Source organism: Aspergillus puulaauensis, chromosome 5 (genome assembly GCF_016861865.1).
Source record: "Aspergillus puulaauensis MK2 DNA, chromosome 5, nearly complete sequence".
Lineage (NCBI taxonomy): Eukaryota > Fungi > Ascomycota > Eurotiomycetes > Eurotiales > Aspergillaceae > Aspergillus > Aspergillus puulaauensis.
This window is the reverse complement of record NC_054861.1, coordinates 542316-559634: the sequence shown is the minus strand read 5'-3', so window position 1 is coordinate 559634 and position 17319 is coordinate 542316. Positions and strand designations below refer to the sequence as shown.

At 52.2% G+C, this 17319-nt stretch overlaps 10 protein-coding genes across 10 annotated transcripts; 6 read left to right on the top strand and 4 right to left on the bottom strand.

The window, feature by feature from the left end:
* Nucleotides 1-881: 881 nt before the first annotated feature.
* Nucleotides 882-1919, top strand: APUU_50255A (RTA1 domain-containing protein; the record flags this gene model as incomplete). The annotated part of the gene is made up of 2 exons (XM_041705232.1): nt 882-1616; nt 1674-1919. 2 exons carry the CDS (start codon nt 882-884, stop codon nt 1917-1919), a joined length of 981 nt encoding a protein of 326 aa, XP_041557738.1.
* A 474-nt stretch (nt 1920-2393) lies between these two features.
* On the bottom strand, nt 2394-3931 carry APUU_50254S (Zn(II)2Cys6 transcription factor; the record flags this gene model as incomplete). Its single annotated transcript, XM_041705231.1, has 3 exons — nt 2394-3329; nt 3385-3690; nt 3740-3931. 3 exons carry the CDS (start codon nt 3929-3931, stop codon nt 2394-2396), a joined length of 1434 nt encoding a protein of 477 aa, XP_041557737.1.
* A 1297-nt stretch (nt 3932-5228) lies between these two features.
* Nucleotides 5229-6522, bottom strand: APUU_50253S (uncharacterized protein; the record flags this gene model as incomplete). The annotated part of the gene is made up of 4 exons (XM_041705230.1): nt 5229-5982; nt 6026-6149; nt 6199-6325; nt 6382-6522. The coding sequence occupies 4 exons, from the start codon at nt 6520-6522 to the stop codon at nt 5229-5231; spliced, it is 1146 nt and encodes a 381-aa protein (XP_041557736.1).
* A 462-nt stretch (nt 6523-6984) lies between these two features.
* APUU_50252A (uncharacterized protein) lies at nt 6985-7398 on the top strand (the record flags this gene model as incomplete). Its single annotated transcript, XM_041705228.1, has 2 exons — nt 6985-7180; nt 7229-7398. The coding sequence occupies 2 exons, from the start codon at nt 6985-6987 to the stop codon at nt 7396-7398; spliced, it is 366 nt and encodes a 121-aa protein (XP_041557735.1).
* Nucleotides 7399-7500: 102 nt separating this feature from the next.
* On the top strand, nt 7501-8900 carry APUU_50251A (uncharacterized protein; the record flags this gene model as incomplete). Its single annotated transcript, XM_041705227.1, has 5 exons — nt 7501-7625; nt 7695-7846; nt 7893-8137; nt 8185-8456; nt 8507-8900. The coding sequence occupies 5 exons, from the start codon at nt 7501-7503 to the stop codon at nt 8898-8900; spliced, it is 1188 nt and encodes a 395-aa protein (XP_041557734.1).
* A 557-nt stretch (nt 8901-9457) lies between these two features.
* Nucleotides 9458-10225, top strand: APUU_50250A (putative short chain dehydrogenase; the record flags this gene model as incomplete). The annotated part of the gene is made up of 1 exon (XM_041705226.1): nt 9458-10225. One exon carries the CDS (start codon nt 9458-9460, stop codon nt 10223-10225), a length of 768 nt encoding a protein of 255 aa, XP_041557733.1.
* A 147-nt stretch (nt 10226-10372) lies between these two features.
* On the bottom strand, nt 10373-12066 carry APUU_50249S (bifunctional metallophosphatase/5'-nucleotidase; the record flags this gene model as incomplete). Its single annotated transcript, XM_041705225.1, has 2 exons — nt 10373-11892; nt 11946-12066. 2 exons carry the CDS (start codon nt 12064-12066, stop codon nt 10373-10375), a joined length of 1641 nt encoding a protein of 546 aa, XP_041557732.1.
* A 1085-nt stretch (nt 12067-13151) lies between these two features.
* Nucleotides 13152-14203, top strand: APUU_50248A (isocitrate lyase/PEP mutase family protein; the record flags this gene model as incomplete). Its single annotated transcript, XM_041705224.1, has 2 exons — nt 13152-13590; nt 13689-14203. 2 exons carry the CDS (start codon nt 13152-13154, stop codon nt 14201-14203), a joined length of 954 nt encoding a protein of 317 aa, XP_041557731.1.
* A 48-nt stretch (nt 14204-14251) lies between these two features.
* Nucleotides 14252-15283, bottom strand: APUU_50247S (lipase family protein; the record flags this gene model as incomplete). Its single annotated transcript, XM_041705223.1, has 3 exons — nt 14252-14939; nt 14986-15157; nt 15211-15283. The coding sequence occupies 3 exons, from the start codon at nt 15281-15283 to the stop codon at nt 14252-14254; spliced, it is 933 nt and encodes a 310-aa protein (XP_041557730.1).
* Nucleotides 15284-16505: 1222 nt separating this feature from the next.
* Nucleotides 16506-16922, top strand: APUU_50246A (uncharacterized protein; the record flags this gene model as incomplete). The annotated part of the gene is made up of 1 exon (XM_041705222.1): nt 16506-16922. The coding sequence occupies one exon, from the start codon at nt 16506-16508 to the stop codon at nt 16920-16922; it is 417 nt and encodes a 138-aa protein (XP_041557729.1).
* Nucleotides 16923-17319: the final 397 nt, after the last annotated feature.

Genomic DNA, 17319 nt, shown 5'->3' with positions numbered 1-17319 from the left:
GCTGGACTGGACCGCGTTGTCTCGGCTGGAGTGTCGCTTGCGTGTGGTGTCTCCATCTTGTCTGTTTTGCCGACTCCCCAACGGTCCGCCGCCACGAGCCCAGCTTGGATGTCGCCACTGTTCATGATGTTGGTAGAGTTCCTATACAGCAAGCATTCTTTGACATTTAAACCGTCTTAACCCGCATTTCAAATCAGCGACAGGCGTTTTGTCGCAAAAGACGGGCGTTCTACCAGTATAGTCTGCGCGGGAAATAGCCGACGCTCCATCCGATCGCATCTGCACCGTCACGCCATTCAGCCTAAAATATGGCAATCCACGACGCCATATGCTTCATCGCCAAAATTATTGTATGCGTCATTGCTCATTTGAAACATAAGTATTCTGCCATTAGGGCATTAACACGCTCTAGCCCTAGGGGTAACAGGCTGGGAGGGACCCGTGTCTACCTCGAGCTCGGTACATACTGCTTATTTTTAGCGGGAATCTTGATGATGACCAAGAAATGAACACCAATCATAAAGGCCAGCTCGTATACTCGTTTTCCTGTTCATCCACTGCCGAGAAAATGACAGATGGCTGCTGACAGCTGGGGGCAGGCTGTGTTCGCATTCTAAACGAGCGCCAATCACCTCGCACGCTTCCACTAAATATCCATGCCTGGATGCTTGGCCTTTCACATCCTCACGTCTTCTTTATGCTTCATGGCTAATATGAAAAGGCAAGAGAAATGTCCGAATACGACGCAGGGCTTGGTGCAAGGCAGAGTGGCCTCTGACAGTGCTATATAAACGACATCACAGCCATGGAAAGCCATCAACGTGATACCTGTCATATAACTTTGGGTGTTGAAGCCTCATATATTGATCACATACACCAAGATGCACGCCGGAAAGTGGAACTTCCAAAAGCGCGAGACCGCTGACGACGACGACGACTGGAGCGTCTTCTTCTACAACCCGTCCCTTCCCGCCGCAATCCTCTTTGCAGGCCTCTACCTAATCCCCTTGGTCTACCACCTCTACGTCTCCTACATCGCGTACCGACGCGGTAGATACTTCCGGTACAGCTACACCCTTCCGCTCTTAATCGCCGCCGCCGTCGAGGTAATCGGCTACGGCCAGCGGGCGGCATCTACCCAGAACGTCCAGGACATAGGCACATTTGCGACCTCCCTGACTTTGATTGTCCTTGCGCCTGTACTTGTTTGTGCTTCGCTTTATATTCTGCTTAGCAGGATCATCCGTTCAACCTCGACTGAAGCAAGCGGTCAGTGCCACGACAACCAAGAAAAAGGAGACACAAGAGTCCTCGGCGGATACCTGAAAGCAGCCTGGCTCCCGAAGATCTTCATCACGCTGGACGTCGGGGCTATGCTCACTCAGGGTGGCGGGAGCGCCGTCGCGTCGGCAGGGGAATGGGAGGAGGATTCACTGGGGAAGGCCGGTAAGGGGATCTTGATCGCCGGATTGGCACTACAGCTTGCGACCTTTTCTGTGTTCCTGGTTGTGGTGGTAAAGTTTCATCGCGATGCTTTGAAGGGTGGTGTTTTGGCGCAGGAGGAGGGCATGAAAAGGGTTCTGTCGGGGGTTTATATTGCAGGGTTCTTCATTATGGTATGTCATCCGCCGACCTTCTTCTTAGATAATGTGTTGATTGACGGTGGCGAATAGGTCCGATCCATCTTCCGAGTGATTGAATTTGCGTGGGGTATGGATTCGTATCTCATGACGCACGAGTGGCCGGTGTATGTCCTTGAGGCAGTGCCCATGTTCATTGCCTTTATGGTTCTTGGATGGTATCACCCATCCAGATGGCTGCCTTCGTCCGCTGCAGGGGAATCCAAAGGGAGACAGTGGCTCAAGCGGCACCGGCGGAGGAACCTCCCGCAGCAGGGTGAGAGTGTCTCGAGTGTATGATGGTGTTGATAGGCGGTATTGCGGTTTTATATCTCCTTTGTATATCCCTAACCTTTATACGTTACAGTCGAATCGGTTTATCATTTTCGTGCGCGTCGCTGAGGAAATGGTTAATTTCCGGCGATAACTGCTTGTGCTCGCATTCTGCTGCCAATTACATCTTTTCTAGGGACTATTCACTACACAATTGTCTATGTCGTTTCATTTATGGTTGGCATATACTTCTAGGTTGTTGAAATGACAAGAGAATCACAATGGTTGAATACGAATGCTGCTGTCAAGTTCCAGAGTCCACCCATATATGCATGCAGACTAGGCTCTGGGTCCTCGATCTAGCAGTAGTTCTCCAGGTTGGACAGGATTATTTCGGCCAGATTTCAGGTCCGACATCAAATCAGACAGTGAAGATGCTGATGCAGAGGGTATTGGATATCAGAAGGGTGATGGATGATTTGATTGTTACGCTGTCTACTGCTATATACTATACATCTCCAGTATATCCTTTGAAACCCTCCCACGCAGCCACTCTACCAACCCCCCAAGCTCCCTCTCCCACTGCGGAAACCCCTCTCTATGCCTCTCGACTTCCGGCAACATATCCATGGCCAAATACCACAGCGGTTCCTCCACCAGCTCGCGCATATCCCGAGGCAAGCCGGTATAGATCGCATCGGCCCAGCGATAAATCAGAAAACGCCCACCCCCAACCCCAATATTCCGACTCGTCATCAGCTCCGCATAAACAGGCTGCATAAACGCATCCAGAACAACGTAGTGCATGAACAGCGCGCGCGAGACATGGTTCCCAGGGGCAATGAACTGCAGGAACGAAACATTATCCAGGCGCGCCCACTCAGCGTATATAACAACTAGCTGCATAAACGCGTGTCGATGCGAGAGCAGCAAAGAAGCATAAGCCTGGCGCAATGCATTATAAAAACCAACCTGCGCCTCGGTCTCTAGTAACGGCCATAACCGATCCAGCGCAGCAATACAGGTCTCGATCTTCTCCGCTTCGCAAAGTGGATAGACGCCCCTGGGGAGCCACCCTGTGATCATCTCGCCCATGTGCTGCACCGACTTGACGTTCTTGAATAGCCTGCTCTCGCGCGTCTCGGGCTGTGTGAAGTACCAGTCTGTGACGAGGCCGCAGCCGCGGACCATGACGGCGAAGTCGACGACGCCGTCGCTCATGTGGTGGGCTTGGAAGGTGAGTGTGTAGCATGTTGCGAGGGCGCCGTCCATTTCGAGGACTGTGGCATCGGCGCCTTTGGCGATGGTTGTGCTGAGCGATTGCAGGGCTTGGCTGCGGTGGGCGATGGCGGAGGGGTAGTGCTGTTTGCCGGAGGGGGAGGTTAGGGAGCAGTAAGAGGCGCCGAGGGAGAGGATGGCGTGGAGGAGGTGAGGACACTATGGCATGTTAGTTTAGACGCGCAGTTGAAGCTGAGGATATGGAGATGTGTACATCGTGAGCGAACGCGGGTATCGTGGATAGCCAGGACTCCTCGTCGCCGAATGGCAGATGTGGCCGGGCGTCGACGAGGAAGTGATGCCAGAACCGCAGGTCATCGCCAGTGAAGGAGGTTAGAGATATCTGAGCAGTTGACAGACTTGAACCGGTTGATGTTGAAGAAGACGAGTCCCCAGAGTTCGGTGACGCCGGGGTTGACCGTTTGTGCGTCACGACTCCGCGTTCTTGGTCTTCAGCTGGATAGTGACAGTCTAGATCTTTACGAATGCAGTTGGCGCATGCGGGTTTTGTTTCCTGGCACTGTCACACTGTCAATCTGGGGCTGCGTCTGGGGGTTTGCTTGTCGTACCTTGACCCTCCGGTTCTTGCAGCTATAACAGCCCCGGCGGGACTTTGTATGCGGTCGTTTCACACGGTTGATTCGAGGATGCAATACTGGCGTTTTGGATATATTACCGATTGGCTCTTCGCCATCGAGAGCAAACGGAGAACAGTGGAATGAGGACGTGAAGTAGTCCGGCGAGTCCTGAAGACGATCCATTTCCAGGGCAGCAATGTCTATATTCCTAGGATGATCCAGCAGTCAAACGTCCAGTTTAAATTGATAAAGCTTGAAACAACGCACTCCTTCAGCTCGTGAGAATGGTTGATGGTCGGGGAGGAGGCAGCAGCTTTCTGGGCAATACGAGCTCAGCCCACAGCCACAAATCCAGCCGACGGCTTAATCGTCAAATCTCTTTTCAAGAAACAGCTACCTAAAATGATCGGCAATGAACGATTGGTGCAGAATAACGTGGAATGGCTTATAATTGGATGGTGCTCAGTTTCATGGGAGTATCGCGACAGAGCCTGCAAAAGTGAATCTTCTCGACTTTGCCTGGACGTGATAGTCTTTGACACAGGGGGGACGATATAGAACAAGTATATATCGTGATCGAGAGTATTGCTTTCGCAGTAAATTGTAGTAAACTGAGGGAGACGAGAGAAGATAGAATAACGGCCAACTCCCACCACGATGGCAGCAAGAGCCTCACGTTCGAATCCAGATGACAGCAAGGCCTGAGTCATCAGCCAGTCAAGGATCTCAGCCTCTCATGGATGGCTGCCACGTTGTGGTGGTTCTGATTGGGAATCCAGGCCCGAGGAATACGAGCTGTGCAGGAGGCGTTCCAAGGAACCAAACTGGCCTGAATGAAACAAAGTGGAAGAATCTCAGCAATATCCAGGTTGCCTGTGATATTAAGTCTGGCTTTAGTATGGCTTTATCAAACCACAAGGTTAACGTGGAGATATGTATTACCCGCACCATAATGCATCTGTAGACAGTATTTCTTCTGTACATCAAGCCGCCACGCCATCTCAACATGTTTAGGCCCCTGCAAGATCCCAGCCGCCCGAATCGGATAGAGGGCTCATTGACCAGGTTGTATTTTAGCCATTCCATCTTCCGGTGTCGTTTCAATCTTGACTGTGAGGGATGGGTAGGGATCGAAGCCTCGTTCTGATCAAGTTGCCATTTGTTACGCTTCCTGTATCGAGTCAGACGGCTACAGCACAATCCTAGATGTGGACCTTTTGCTACAGACTATGTGCAGTGACATGATCCTATCACAGCAGTATCCATGCAAACTAGGGATGCTTGTAAAAGAGTCAGGAACCCCTTATCTATACTCCCTGAGCACGGCACGGATACTTTCGGGCATACTATTAATATTGACTGGAGATGGCGGTCATCGGCTGCTGATCCGAATCTGTATGGATGTGAATCCTTTCAACTGCATTGGGAGCTTAAAGGTCTTTATACTGGCGTGATACTAAATTTTAACAGTCCAACCACTTCATGCAGGAACCGCTACTATGGCCGACTGCGTTTTGTTATCATACCGCACAATATCCACAATCTTCAAGCCAGCCTGACCCAGGAGCACCTCCCACTCAGTCCTTGTCCGCTCAGCGCCTCCCAAAGCTGTATTCATGACCATATCCAGCCACGCAGCCTGCCACGGAACCTGTGTGTCCGGCAGTACCACCTCGTCGATGACAATCCTCGAATACGGAGCCATGGCGGGGATTGTGGCTTTCAAGATCCGCACACAGTCTGCATCGTTCCAGTCGTGCAGCACATGGCGCATATAATAGAACTTGGCACGCAACGGCTGTGTTTGGAAAAAGTCATGGACGTGGAACTCGAGTCCGTCTACTTTAGAAGCTGGCGGTAGTCGATCGAGCACAGTTGGGATCTCCTGGACCACCACGTAGCCTAGCTGTGGGTATTTCTGACGGAAAAGGAGGGCTTGATGGCCGTATCCTCCACCGATGTCGATTAGGGCTACGTCGGTGGGCTGTGGAGGTGCAGATGCGAACTCGGCTGTGACGGGGAATTGGTCCGTCCAGTTGTTGTCCTGGCGCATGGCCATGAAGTGGGAGAGACTTTGGAGGTTTTCCGGGTGTTGGTCCATCCATTCGAATGCTGAGAGGTTGGTATTGAATGCTTTTTGGAATGCGGTGTCCGTGTTGGAAGTGATGGTTTGGCCTTTGCGCTCGCGCAGGAACTCTGGGATGACTTGCATGATGGGACCGAGGTTGTCGAAGCTGGATTATTAGTATAAGTTTGCAAGAGGATAGTATAACATACATGTGCAAGACTGCTCCAGAGACATTTGTGTCTGTTAGAATGGTGGTCATGCGATTGGCCCTGTATTCGTCGTTCGAGGTCTGCTCGACGAGACCAAATGCCGCCTGTGTGCGAAGAATGCGCCCTTGACAAGTTAGCCATCGCCTGTAGTTAGCGTCAGCAGGCTTACCTACGAAGCATCTCTGCTGTAGCACCAGACTCTTCTACAAACCGCGCAACAGGAACTGCCGAGTCGGTGCCGGCAAGAGTCTTGAAGATATCGAAGTTGATTCCGATCTTGACCAAGGCCACGGCGAGAGGCTATTCTGGGTTAGAGAGATATCACATAGTTACATCTATTGACAGAGGAGCCTTACGCCGCTCGCTAATCGCATCACTACATCCCAATCTGTGTCGAAGGAGCTGAGCAGGTCTCGGAGGTCCCTTTGGATCTTCTCCCGGCCACTCTCGTCCGCTTGAGCCCAAAGCTCTTTAGTCTTCTGGGTGACGAGATCCATTTGGGAGAAAGAAACTCTGATGTTAAGTTTGAGAGGTGTACGGTCTGACGGGAGAATTGTATCTGCTATATAACTATATGCCCTTCCGCGCCTCGGTCTGCGATACTCAGCGACAGACATACAGCAGCAGCTTGTATTTCATTAGAAGTATGAAGCCAGTATCATCTTGTGTGTTCAAGGGACTTAACTGCGATTCGCGCGCCCAGATGTAACTCATTTCGCGATGTCTATACGAGTCCCCACCGGCCAAGCCTTCGGTTAGCGAACGGCGAGCGAAGGACTCTGCAATGTTCTAAATAACAAGAAATCACCATCTACACGCATGCCAAGTGACTTGGCGACTTGTATGTGAGGATATCGCTGACCGAGCCTGCGGATCTCGCAGAGGCCGAAACGCACTTTATGCAAACAAAGATAACGTCTGTGTCACCCCCCCTACTGAGGACCAGATAGTCAGCTACCATGTACCTGAATCTAATCTTATGCCTGGCTGTATCCACAGGCCTATGGGCCTTGAAGAGGCTGCTTAGTTTGAGATCATGCAGGCCTCCCCTACCACCCGGGCCCCCACGGATCCCAATACTCGGAAACATAGATCAACTGCCTTCGGGGAACGGACCAGAGTGGCTGTTCTGGAGAGAGCATCTAGATCGATATGGTGAGCTAATCAATATCGGTTGCAAGTAAACACTAACCAGATACCCAGGACCAGTAAGCTCGCTTGAAGTCCTCGGCCAGACTCTGATCATCTTCAACAATGCCGAAGCAGCAATCGAGATCATGGAGAGGAAATCATCGGTTACTCGCTTCATCCCGGATTCGACATTTGCGAAAATGCGAGTTGTTACAATCCTAGCCTTGATCAGCCTTGATTAGTGGAAAATGGAGCTAAGCTAATATACCTATCATAGGTCCGGATGGGGCGCGTGCCTCGCCACGCATAAGAACACGGGCATCTGGAAGGGAATACGGACTAATATGAAGCGAGAGATTGGGACGAAGCAGTTGGTCTCGCGTCTCCATCCTCAGATGGATATCAGCATCAGGCGGTTCTTGGGAAATGTGCTGGCAGCCCCAGAACAGCTCAGAGACCATATCAGGAGGTATTTTATGACTTTAACCACGGCATAGATGTCAGTAACTTAGACGTTAGCCAGCTAATTAGACAATAGAGATGTGGTCGGATTCATGCTTAATTTTGCATATGGGTACAACATGGCGCCTCACGGGGAGGATGCCTTCTACGAACTCACACAGAAAGCAGTGTCGCAGTTTGGGCAGATATTCTCGGATATGAACTGGGCTGTGAACCATGTTCCTGCACGTAGGTGCTACATTTCTCTGAATATGACTATAAGCTAACGAAGGAGTGCAATATCTTCCTGCTTGGTTTCCGGGTGCCCAGTTCGTAAGGAAAGCAGCAGAGTTCAGGCGGTGCACCAGGGAGTTTACAGAGCTGCCCCCTAAATTTGTCAAATACAAGATGGCCCAAGAGAACTTCCAGCCGTCTATGCTTTCCCGGATGCTGCAAGAAGATGCCCCTGAACCCGATTCTGAGCAAGAAACAGCAATGCTCTGGTCCACCATCGAAGTCTATCTCGGGGGTGCCGAAACAGTATGTGCTTCCAAGACGATACAATGCAGATAATTAACGACTATAAGAACGCATCTGGAATGATGAGTTTCATCATCGCAATGGCTCTATATCCAGAGGTACAACGAAAAGCCCAAGAAGAGCTCGATCGCATCGTCGGACATGCAACACTCCCAGGGTTCGAGCACCGCGCGAGTCTCCCTTATATCAATGCCATCGTGAAGGAGACACTCCGGTGGCGCCCTCCATCTCCAGTCGCTACTCCCCACGTGGCTGGCGCAGACCTTATATGGAACGGATATTCGATCCCGAAGGGTTCGTACCTGGTCGCGAATATCGGGTTTGTTATACCAAGTCCATATTTAACTCGCGGTATTAAGTGATTCATAGGACCTTCACCCGTGATCCTGCTATCTATACACAACCCATGACCTTCAGGCCAGAGCGGTTCCTCGAAGAAGATAACCACACTCCGGAGGTCGACCCCAAGAAATACGTATTCGGATTCGGGCGTCGTCTATGTCCTGGACGGTTCCTGGCAGATGACCGGCTGTTTTTGTTTGCAGCGCGGTTCCTGGCTTGTTTTAATACTGCGCCTAGGGGGTCTGGTCCTGGTTCTGCTGAGCCCAAGTGGCTACCGGGTATCATCACTCATCCAGAGCCGTTTGATATGAAGATTGAGCCTCGTAGCCTTGAGCATGGGGGGCTTATCCGCAGTTCTGGAATGGAAATGGAATCTTGGGGTGTAAATGATGCGGAGGACTTTGCGAAGATGACTCTCTAAACGGCCTGGGTGTGCTGCTTGAGGCATGTTTGGCGACTTTGATATTTCCCCACCCGAGAATAAGTAATAGTAGAAGGTACAGATAGTGGAGTTAGGATAATAACTGTCTCGCGTGCCATCAGATACTAGACGTCTCAGTTACGGTGTACGTAGGGCACGATCCATCTCCATATTGACCTGCAGGATGCTTACTGGAGCCTCAACCAGTGGTATGTCAGAACAGATTTGCAAGGTTTGACCAGTGGCTTGTCCCTGCCAGTGACTCATGGACCACACTCTCTTGAGCTCTTTCATTGGCTGGAAACGGGATCAGCAAGATTCAATACGAAGTCTATGCAACGCCCAGCATCAAGAGACCGGCCTCCATCACCATGCTACGCGGGACATGATTAGAAATTGCGACGACTGACGGTCTAGAAATCATTTTAACGGGGTTGGAACTTGAAAGAATCCTCCGAGATGTGTATATAAACCCCAAAGAAGACTGAAGAATGAAGAACTAGCAACACCATCAACTCAATATCACATTTGTTTCCTCATACTCAGATCCCAACGAAATGACCACCTACACCAACAAAAAAGCCGTAATAATCGGCGGGACCCACGGCATAGGGCTCGCAACAGCCAAACTCCTCCTAGACTCTGGCACCAAAGTCCTCCTAACAGGCCGAAGCCAACCCCCCATCGCAGCCCTAAAAGCGCAGCTCGACGAAAAGGCACACATCGTGCAAAGCGACATAACATCCCTCGCCAGCATCACCAACCTCGTCCTCGAGACCAAATCCATCTTCGGAAACGATCCGCAGCTCGACTTCCTCTTCATCAACGCTGGCTACGCACACCTTGAACCCTTCGCCAGCGTCACCGAGGAGTCCTTCGCGCGGACATTCAACACGAATGTTTTTGGATCGTTCTTCGTCGCGCAGCGCTTTGCACCGCTTATCCGCGACGGCGGCGCAATCGTCTTCACGTCCTCTGTCGCATCGAAGATGGGGTTTCCGGGGATGTCGGTGTACAGTGCCTCCAAGGCGGCCGTGGGCTCGCTGGTTCAGGGCCTGGCGTCTGAGCTTGCGTCTCGCGGGGTGAGGGTTAACGCCCTGACGCCTGGGTTTATTAGGACGCCGACGATGGGTGTTTCGGGCGTTAGCAGTGACCAGCTTGCGGAGTTTGAGGCGGAGGGGTCGAAGCTTACGCCGCTGGGTAGGATTGGGAGGGCGGAGGAGGTTGCGAAGGTGGCTGTGTTTTTGGCGTTCGAGGCGACGTTTACGACGGGGTCTGAGGTTTTGGTTGATGGGGGGTTAATTTCGTTTCAGAAGGGGAATTAGGATTGGAGTTGTTACTGCTTTGCTTGTAGTTGGGATATGATGTTGGTTATTTGATGCTGTCTCATTACAGATTCTAGCCCTAACTTAGATACAAGTACGCAAACAGTCCCGGTCAAGACTGCTAGATAAACCTCTTATCATGTCAATCTACACGATGCCGTCGCTTTCCACAACTCTCTCCTCAAGCCTGGGCGAAAGCGGCGTCCGCGCTACAATGTACTGCGTCAACACCTCGTCCTGGGTATCCAGCGTAATAAAGTCATCCGTAGCCTCAAAGATATTGTCACCACCGCCAGCCAGGAAGTCCAGAGTCACAACGCGGTAGTCCCGGTCATCATCAATAGCCTCACCGTCGATCGTAGCATCGACAATCCTGCTCCCAGCCTCGTTCTGCGGGTTAAACTGGATAAGCACGCCACGAGACACCTGGAACCACGAGGTGATTTGCTCATTATTAAACTGATTCACATACGACACCGCACCCTCAAGAACCTTCCGCAGATCCGCTCCAGAGAACTGCAGCTCGACAATGGCATTCCCAAAGGGAAACGCCGTAAGGACTTCGCCGCGGGTGATATCGCCCTCGTTGATCTCAGCACGTACTCCCCCGGCATTAATCAAGGCCAGATCGGGCTTCGCATCATCTGTGCCCTCGGTTTGGTTCACGCGGTACTCTAGCATTGCGTCCGCCATGACCTGGCCTAGAAGACAGTCGCCCTCCTGGCATGTCCCCTGGACCAGCACGGCGTCCGTCGTACCGAGAACTTCAGCGGCGAAGTCTTCAAACGCCTCAGCCCATTCCTGGATCCTGTCGTCGAGCTCCTCGTCCAGGCGCGTGCTGTTGTCCATGTGGATCGGCGCGCCGTGGTATGCAAGGGCGTGGCCCTCGCGGTCGAAGGTGAGATCAATGGCCCCGATGTACTCGCCCCAGCGATAGGCCGTGACGATGAAGACCTCGTGGCCCTTCCTATCCTCGACGATGGTCGGGTATTTGCCCTTTGCGTCGGCCATGTCTCCGAGGAGAGTGTGCGAGTGGCCGCCGATAATCAGGCTGAGACCCTCGGTTTGGGCGGCAAGTTTCTGGTCTTCGTCGTAGCCGAGATGGGAGAGGAGGACGATGCGGTTGACGGCTATGTCTGTCTTGTTCCGGATCTCCCAGATGGCTTTCTGGACCTCTGGTACGGGGTCAAGAAAGACGGTCGTGTTGCCGACCTTGGAGATGCCCGGCGTTGTAGGAGTCGTAGCGCCAATAACAGCAATCCCATGGTCCTGGAAGATGTGGTAGTTCTTGATCGTCCTGTTCAGCGACTTAACCTGGCTCTTGACATTACAAGAGACAACAGGGAACGTCAGATTGTGCAGAAACTCGCCCAGCGCTTCATCGCCGCCGTCCCACTCGTGGTTCCCCAGCGTCATAGCGTCGAACTTGAGGTCGTTGACCGTCTCAGCGATCTTCTCGCCCCCGTAGTACTGGTAGAAGAGAGTCCCCTGGAACTCATCCCCGGCATTCAGCCACAGATTATCGGGGTACTCCTTGCGCAGCTCGTTGACCTTGGTCTTGATGCGCGCGTAGCCGCCATAGCAGCCCTGCTTTGGGTCCTCGCATGCTGTCCCCGAGGAGGAGAACTCGTCCAGGTGTGCATGGACATCGTTGACGTGGAAGAAGGCTGTCCAGATTAGCGCCCGAATTTTTTTTAAAAAAAAAGCGAATATCACGTACAAACGTTGTAATTCCCGTCGTTATCCACAAATCGCCTGGTCAGACGCCTGCTGTACAGGTAATCGTCTGCGAAAACAGTGCCTGCCAGCGCGAGGGCAGCCAGCGACAACGAGGGCTTCATCGGGTCAAAGTTTGATAGACGGATCCTGGATTGTGCTTGTGGACTCCGTACACAAATTCAATGGGGAGGACGCGTCGCAGGTAAATACGGGACTCTGGACTGCAGGATTCGCGCCCAGCCACCCTGGACGCTTGGCTGTGATACACGTGGGGAATGTTATTGGCTGTGCGAATACGATGCAGCAATCTATGTCTTGGCTGCATGGCTATTATGAGGGCAGGCTCTTGGTCCTGTATAAAAAGTAATTAATAGGTCAGGCTGAGGGTTAATCTCGGATTGGGTCAGTCCACGAGGAAAGGAATGGGAAAATAAATGAGGTAAAGATATATTATATAGAGGGAAAGGTCCGATAAAAAATATATATAAGGTCGTTCTTACAATATTAATCCGTGACCGTAGAGTTTTGGTCTGTTGCTGCGACTTAGGGCATGGACAGTCGTGTGCTATAGTTACTACTTCCGAGATCTTGCGCGGATATACGCCATCTTTCCTACTCATTTATCCAGATAATATAAATGGACAGCCTTGTTCTGGCAGTAGCCTCGTGCTCAGGCTGACACGGTCAGTCCTCAGCCTTGCGACAGTGATATAAATACAGCACGACTGCTCTCGAGGCTGTCGCTTTTTTCATCCTTAAACACTTCTCACCCAAATCCATCCCATTGGGTTGTAACGTCGATCAAATCCGAGGTCCAATCTGACTAGATAAACATACGCCATGGCTGTAAGTCCCCTCATTCCACTATCATTCTCATATATTACCCATGGTTACGTCCGTGCCCAACTAGTAGCTGACAACAGCAGTTCCAATCCGGCACGCGAGTCCGCTACCAAAACGCATACTACATTGTCATCGGGGCAGCAGAGCGAGGCCGCGTCCTGATCCAGAACGAGAATGACGCGGAGGACATACTACGGGTTGATCCTGGGAGTCTTGCGATTTAATCTATATGTATATCATTGATGTCATTTCGTGTGGGGAATGTTTGAACTCCCCGCACTGAACCTCAACATCCATCTTAATTGTCAACAACTCTCTACTCTACCCAACATCTCTTAAACTTCAAACTTCAAACATAATAACAATGGAACCATACGCATTCCCCTTCCCCAAACCCCCACCACCCCCTCCTCTCCCAAACACCCGCGGCGCACTCCCCACCCCCCAAACCAGCCACCTCCGCACCCTGATGCTCTCCGCCCACAGCGACCGATCCAAAATCCTCGCTTTCCCCTGCAGCTACGACGGCCTCTCCTCGCGCCTGATCGAAGAAGCCGGATTCCCCATGCTCTTCCTCTCCGGCTTCGCAGTCGCCAGCTCCCACGGCCTGCCGGATACGGGGTACATCGCGATGGCGGAGATGTGCGACAAGATCCAGGAGACGGTGCGTGTTACGAGTCTGCCGGTTATGGTGGATGGGGATACGGGGTATGGGAGTCCCATGAATGTGAAGAGGACGGTTGAGGCGTTTGCGTCTGCCGGGGCGGCCGGCGTTATGATTGAGGATCAGAGGTGGCCGAAGCGTTTGTCCTTCCTTCTTTGTTCCATTTTCTCTTCCGTCATTTGTTGGCTTGGGAGTTCTAAGGTGGCTGTGGTGATAGTGATAACTAATGATATGCAGGATGCGGACACACGAAAGGCAAATCCGTCGTCCCACGAGACGAAGCATACGCCCGGATCCGCGCAGCCTGCGACGCACGCAACGAAGGCCTCGACATCTTCATCCTCGCGCGGACCGACGCCCTAATACACGGCTGGGACGAGGCAATTGCCCGTGCGCACAAATTCAAAGAGATAGGCGCGGACGCGGTCTTTATTGAAGCCCTGCCGGACCGGGAATCGATGCGGCGGGCTGTATCAGAGCTGGATATGCCGATGCTGGCGAATATTATTGAGGGCGGGATGACGGAGAATCTGTCTTCGAGAGAGCTGGGCGAGATGGGCTTTGCGGCGGTGGCGTATCCGTGGACGCTTGTTGCGTCGAGATTGAAGGCGACCAGGGAGGCGTTGGAGGGGCTGAAGAGGAGCATTCTGGAGGGAGGGCCGCCGCCGATGATTCTGGGGTATGAGGAGGTTTGTGAGGGCGTGGGATTTGATAAGTACTGGGAGAGGGAGAAGAGGTATACATATGAATAGATTCTTTATACCCATCTATACTCCGAACCAAAGAATTTCTTCCAATATCTACTCCAAATCCCTCTTAAAAGGCAGTCCAGGCCCCTTACAAGCATCCGTCGGCCCAAAATACCACTGATGCGAATGAAACGCCGTCAAATCAGGAACACCAGGGATCCCCTGCCCCGTATTCCCATTCAAGTTCACCTCCCCATGAAGCACCTCCACCTGCCCAGCCGTGACAGTCACATTATCCGGCGCATTGATCCAGTACTCCGGGCTAACATGCACATACCCCATCGCAAGCAGCGGCAGTTTCGGCACCGGGTCATCCGCGTGTGTAAACCTGTAATTCCGGCCCTGGTCCGTGATATACTGCGCTAGGGCATGGTTGCCGACTCGCGGAGACGCATACGCATACAGCGTCGGAAACGGATACTCTGTTCGACCACGGATATCCGCCGCAGCGAGAGTCGCAATCGCTGCGCCGAGGGAATGGCCTACAACGACGAGCTCGTAGTCCGGATTCTGCGCCACCGCCGTCTTCACCTGTTCTAGGATCTCGTCGCGCACGTTGGCCCATGAGTCCCAGAAGCCGGTCTCGGCGTAGCAGCCCTTGCAGAGGCCCGGGTTTTTGAAGAGGAATGTAGCGTCTGTGACCCAGTTGCGGATGGAGTAGGAGCCGCGGAAGGCGAGCACGATGGCTTTGCGCGTGGGGTCTGTGGCGATGAAGCCGGCTGTGTCGGTTATTGTGGTGCTGGATTGTCAGTATACAGTTATATGTGTAGATGTGGGTGGCATACTTGGAGAAGCTGTAGATGATGGTGGCTTCGGCTTGTTCGACATCCGGGCAGTTGCCGGCCTCACAGCTCACCTTGGTGCCTGGCTCTGCGGTGTATCCGGCCTCGCAGTATGTGGCAGCTGCGTACTGAACCCAGAAGGTGAACTGGGATAGTTCACTGGTTGAGATGGTATCTAACGATGGAGGTCAGGAATGTACGCCAAGAGCAAGGGTTAAGTTGACATACCTCGAGGCTGGATAGGGCTGGGAGCAGCATGGCCGAGTGCAGCCGCAGCTAGCAGAGTAAGAGAGAGCCGCATTCTGGTGCAAATAAGCACAAACGGTGAAACTCAATTGCAGTTCCTGTCGGTTCTCATTCTGGGACCTGGCTGCCTTTATGTCCGACTGACCCGCCGCTTGCGTCCATGGTGCATACCAAAGTCGAAAACAGGGCTTTTCTGCAAGGGAGTGCCGAGTGCGAGATCCACCGAGGGAAAACAAAGATTGAATCTGGCAATCTGCAGACTTGGTTACCAGTCACTTGGGTTCGCGTGGACCTGGCCCCATTGTGTGGCTGGCCGATCGATCCCCAGGATGCCAGCTGACTTGGTAGTTAAGCTTGGTCCACTTGATTCTGGAAACTAGTGCTGCCGGTAGTAAATAGTCCAGCCTTAGGCGCATTTCTGTTTACCAAGCCTGTGATAGACTGATGTGACGATTGCTTGGAGATGATCGTGTTCGACGCACTGTGGTGCTCTCCATTGTCAACCCGTAAATTTTCTGTGCAATCCGAGTTCCTGAATTTGAAAAGACCAATTTATCAGTCGGAGTTCGGAGTTTCCGGCGTGTTTGTGGGGAGATGGCGTCGCTGGGAGGCGCGAAGGAAATTTAGCTGAGTGGTGAGCCCGAGTTGAGATGCCGGCCATGTGGGCTCAGTGGGGTGTCCCAGAACCCAACTCAGACTCTCACATGCTGATGCTTCTCGCACTCGCAGTTCGAATTCGGATGTCTCGAATTTGGATGCTGTCTCTCGGCAGTATGAGTATGGGCATTCCTTTCAATTGATTCTTCAGGTACAATGCTGCCAATGCAGGTGGTTAAAGGGCGGAGATGTTAGACTGTCTTAGTGAGCATACTCCGGATACCTCGTAAGTTATAGCTGTTTATTATGAGCCCTGGAAACCAGTGTAATACCCTAATATAGTCCGATCCTTTATCGCTGGCACCTAGTCCCGTAAACATCCCAAGTCATCCGAATCATGGAACCCGAACAGCGGTCAATTGTGGGGTTATGGTCGCGTGGTGTACGGATAAACAACTGTATCAGTACTGTCCCGCATACTATTTTATTCCATCTACATCTATTCTACCGGCATTCATTCAATCACTTGAGTCATTCATGTCTTAAGAATGAAGCTATTCCTGCCTGTGGTCACGTGCGCGCTAACCCAATCCGGCAACGACGTCATCCAGGAACGGGCGATCCCCCTCCAGATTTTCAGATTCCGAATATTTCGACAATAACCTCCTCATAACGATAAAATGCCCCAGAAACTGTTCATCCTCATCTACAGAGGCGACCCCCTCGACTACTCCGAATACCGCCACACCGCTCTCTACTTCCACTTCCCGTCCTCGCGCAGCATCATGCACATCGTCGGCTGCCCAGGCCTCTTCCGCTACGTCAACAACATCGACACCGACCCCTCCGTCATGGGCAGTCTCGCCAAGGTCGTCCCCGTCACCGAGATCCCCACTGATATCGGCGAAGACTCCATATCCCAGACCGTTGCCCGCACCCCGATCCGCAACGGGCGGCTCGATCTGGACTGGAACTGCCAGAACTGGGTCGGCGATGCGCTGGCGAGACTGGTTGAGCGCGGGTGGATTTCGGCGGAGCAGCGCGGCGTGGCGATTGATAAGATGGCGGATGCTTGTTTGGAGGCGGGGGATGATTAACTTCATGATTAACTTCCTTCATCCTCCGTCTTTTTTTTTTTATATATATATGCATGTGCATTGTGTTGCGGTTGATATTAGCGTGGCTCTGTATCATACTATGATTCCCGGCTTTTGCCAAATTCACGATTGGAATGAGATGACATATGAGATACCCCTGCATCCTGTACGAGAGTATAAAATACAGGATCGTCTTCACCACTTCCTTTAGCCTGGCTTATATTGTATCTAGGCCATGGATCATCAGAACACTAGATGCTACGGCTATAATATTATCCTGAAGACGTCCAAATAAGCTCGCTACTCTATCAACTAAGGCTCAGTGGGTATCCAGCATTCTTCGGCGTTCGTGTTCCCACTGCGGGAGAAGCTGAAGCTTAAATGGACTTGGCTTTGA